Raw genomic sequence first — 2,602 nt, forward strand, 5'->3', positions numbered from 1 at the left:
GGCCGGGGAGGTGGGCAGCCGAAGCCGTTCTCACCTGCAGGGCAGCAGCTTCAGCGCTCGCTCGTACAACTGATTGAGCCTGGGCTTCGGGGCCCCCTGCTTGAATTCAATGTAGCGGAGCCAGCATTTGACCGAAAACTGGTTCCGCATAATTTCCTCCTCATAGGGGAGGTCTTCTTCATCCTGCCAATGGGGAGAAGGAAGAACTGCCCTCAGAACCTCAGCACCCTCTACTCCAAACTGCAGACCCTTACCCAGATCTTGGGGCCCACCCTCAGAGCCGGGTCCCCAGATGCCCAAAGAGGACTCTGGTCCAGACTTAGCCTTCGGGATCCCACTGCCCACAACGTAACCCAGACCCCCAGAGTCCTGTCACAGGATTCCAGGCCAGACATAGGCTGTCACCCAGATTTCCCTTTTTCCGTCTTCCAAATCAAGTTACCCGCTCCCTGGCCCGGATACCAGCCCTCTGCCCTGGACAGTAAGCTTCATCTCCTCACAACATGCCTTTTCCTAGACACCAGATCTTTGGCACTTCTTCAGGCTAACCACCAGCCAGTCTAGTTCAGCTGTGCCCCAGAACTTGGAAGCTAGACCTTTACTCGGAAGACAGATATGCACCAGACACAAAGCTTTTAGCCCTAGACACTGAGGAAGAAAGTGAAGAAACAGTGAAATAAATTACACCTTAGGTGACAAAACAAGCCTCAATAACTGAAAAAAGACTGAAATCATATCAAGTGTCTTTTCAGACTACAACTTCATGAAACTAGAAATCAACTACAGGAACAACATTGGAAAGCACATAAATATGTAAAGACTAAATAGCATGCCACTAAACAATGAATGGATCAAAGAGGAAATCAACAACCTTGAGACAAATCCCTTCAATAACTGGTGTTGGGAAAACTGGACAGATAAATGCAATAAATTGAAACCGGACCACTTTCTTTTCTTAAATATGTTTTTGTTGATTTTAGAGAGAGAGGAAGGGAGAGGGGAAAATAGAAACATCAATGAGAGACAAAAACCCATCCATTGGCTGCCTCCTGCACACCGCCTCCTGGGGATCAAGCCTGCAACCCGGACATGTGCCCTGACCAAGAATCGACCCCCGGGGACCTCTCAGTGCATGGGCCACCCTGGCCAGGAGAAACTGAACCACTTTCTCACACCATATACAAGAGGTGAAAGGAGTCAGAGAAAGATAAATACTGTATTATGTGTGGAATTTAAAAAAAAAAGAATAAACAAAACAGAATATAAACCACACATATAAAGAACAAGCTGATAAAAAAAAAAAAGGAAGAAAGAAAAAAAGAACAAGCTGATAGTTGCCAAAGCAGAGAGGTAGGGGGATTGATAAAAAAGAAAGAAAAGAAATATCCCCCAAACAAGAAGAAAAGTAAATAAAGTTGGAGTCACTATAATCAAGCTGCTAAATTACTAAAATCAGGTAGGTTGCGCCATGAGGAAACATTCTATTCTTCTTGTAACTATTCTGGGGGCTTGACCGTTTGACCTTTCCGGAGCCATTGCCTGGCTGTACACCTGCTCCCTGAGTATCAACACCTGGACACACACCGGGCCCCGCCGCCCCTGTCCTACCCCCTGGAGCCTCATTGTCCTGACCCCCTTCCATGGCCGGACCTGCCGGCGCCCACACGCCACACTCCCCGGAGCCCACCATCCAGACCATCTGGCATCTGACAGGTAACTGTTCTCTGAGCTGTCACTCTCGGGCTCTCTGGGTCCCGCCGGCCATCGCCTGACATGTCCGCACCAGCAGGTCTTTACTTCCGACGGCAGGGTGCTCCGAAGCCAGACACCACGCCTTTCTCCCAGAAACGGTGCCGCTCAGGACCGTTACCCGGACACTAGAGTCCTGGCCCGGCCACCGGGTTTGGTGCCTTTCCTTCCAACACCAGGCCTCTCAAGAGTCAGCCATTCGAGTTTCTCTCCTCTCCTGCTCCGCGCGCTCCCCTTTGCTCGCCCGGCCCTTCACCTCCACAGCAGTGCTTCACTCAGGCGCCGGGCTCGGGCACCAGACGTCTACTCCCGGCCAGCCCGGTCCGGACTGCACCTCTAGCCCGTAAGCTTCCTCCCGCCCTTGGGCCGACATAGCTTTGGCCCAGATCCCCGGGGGGTCAGGCCCCGACCGCCTGAGGCATCCAGGCTCTGTCTCCAGTGCCTGCGGACTCACAAAGACAAGGTCCGGCCGCTCCTGCCGCGAAAGTCGCGCCATGACCACCATTTTGCCAGCGCTCCAGCTACAGCCAACAGTCGCGTTGTAATGACGTCGCTATCCGAAGACCCGCCCTCCCCGAGCCAGATCCGTTTCCTATTGGCTGACCGCGTTCGGAGCGTGCAGTCGGGTCGCGACTTTCCCCTCAGTCTTCCTCAGCGACCGGAAGTAGAGTGAGAGCCGGAGATGAGGTCATTAAACGCGAGAGCTCCTCGGCCAATCAACTCTGCGGTCGAGCGACGCTGTGTCTCTTGAGGGCTGGCTTTGGACCGGAGCGACTTTGTGGCCTCAGGGGAGCGACATGGGAGTGAAGTTGGAGGTGTTTCGGGTCTGTGGGCGCCGGGGCGGGTGGGCGCC

At 53.3% G+C, this 2,602-nt stretch overlaps 2 protein-coding genes across 2 annotated transcripts in view; one reads left to right on the forward strand and one right to left on the reverse strand.

Moving 5' to 3' along the window:
• Nucleotides 1-2,305, reverse strand: part of XAB2 (XPA binding protein 2) — a 23,640-nt gene extending 21,335 nt beyond the window's left edge. Inside the window, exons 1-2 of the mRNA XM_006775379.2 lie at nucleotides 2,204-2,305; nucleotides 35-183 (exon numbers count right to left, since the gene is read on the reverse strand). Coding sequence (XP_006775442.1) covers nucleotides 35-183; nucleotides 2,204-2,254 — 200 coding nt within the window. The 5' untranslated portion in view covers nucleotides 2,255-2,305. The remainder of the gene's footprint in view (nucleotides 1-34; nucleotides 184-2,203) is intronic.
• Nucleotides 2,306-2,463: 158 nt separating this feature from the next.
• The window catches only part of PET100 (PET100 homolog), a 1,437-nt gene continuing 1,298 nt past the window's right edge, over nucleotides 2,464-2,602 (forward strand). The window contains exon 1 of the mRNA XM_006775381.2: nucleotides 2,464-2,573. Within this exon, the coding sequence (XP_006775444.1) occupies nucleotides 2,547-2,573 (27 nt within the window). The 5' untranslated portion in view covers nucleotides 2,464-2,546. The remainder of the gene's footprint in view (nucleotides 2,574-2,602) is intronic.

This window comes from Myotis davidii, unplaced genomic scaffold (assembly GCF_000327345.1).
Source record: "Myotis davidii unplaced genomic scaffold, ASM32734v1 scaffold648, whole genome shotgun sequence".
NCBI lineage: Eukaryota > Metazoa > Chordata > Mammalia > Chiroptera > Vespertilionidae > Myotis > Myotis davidii.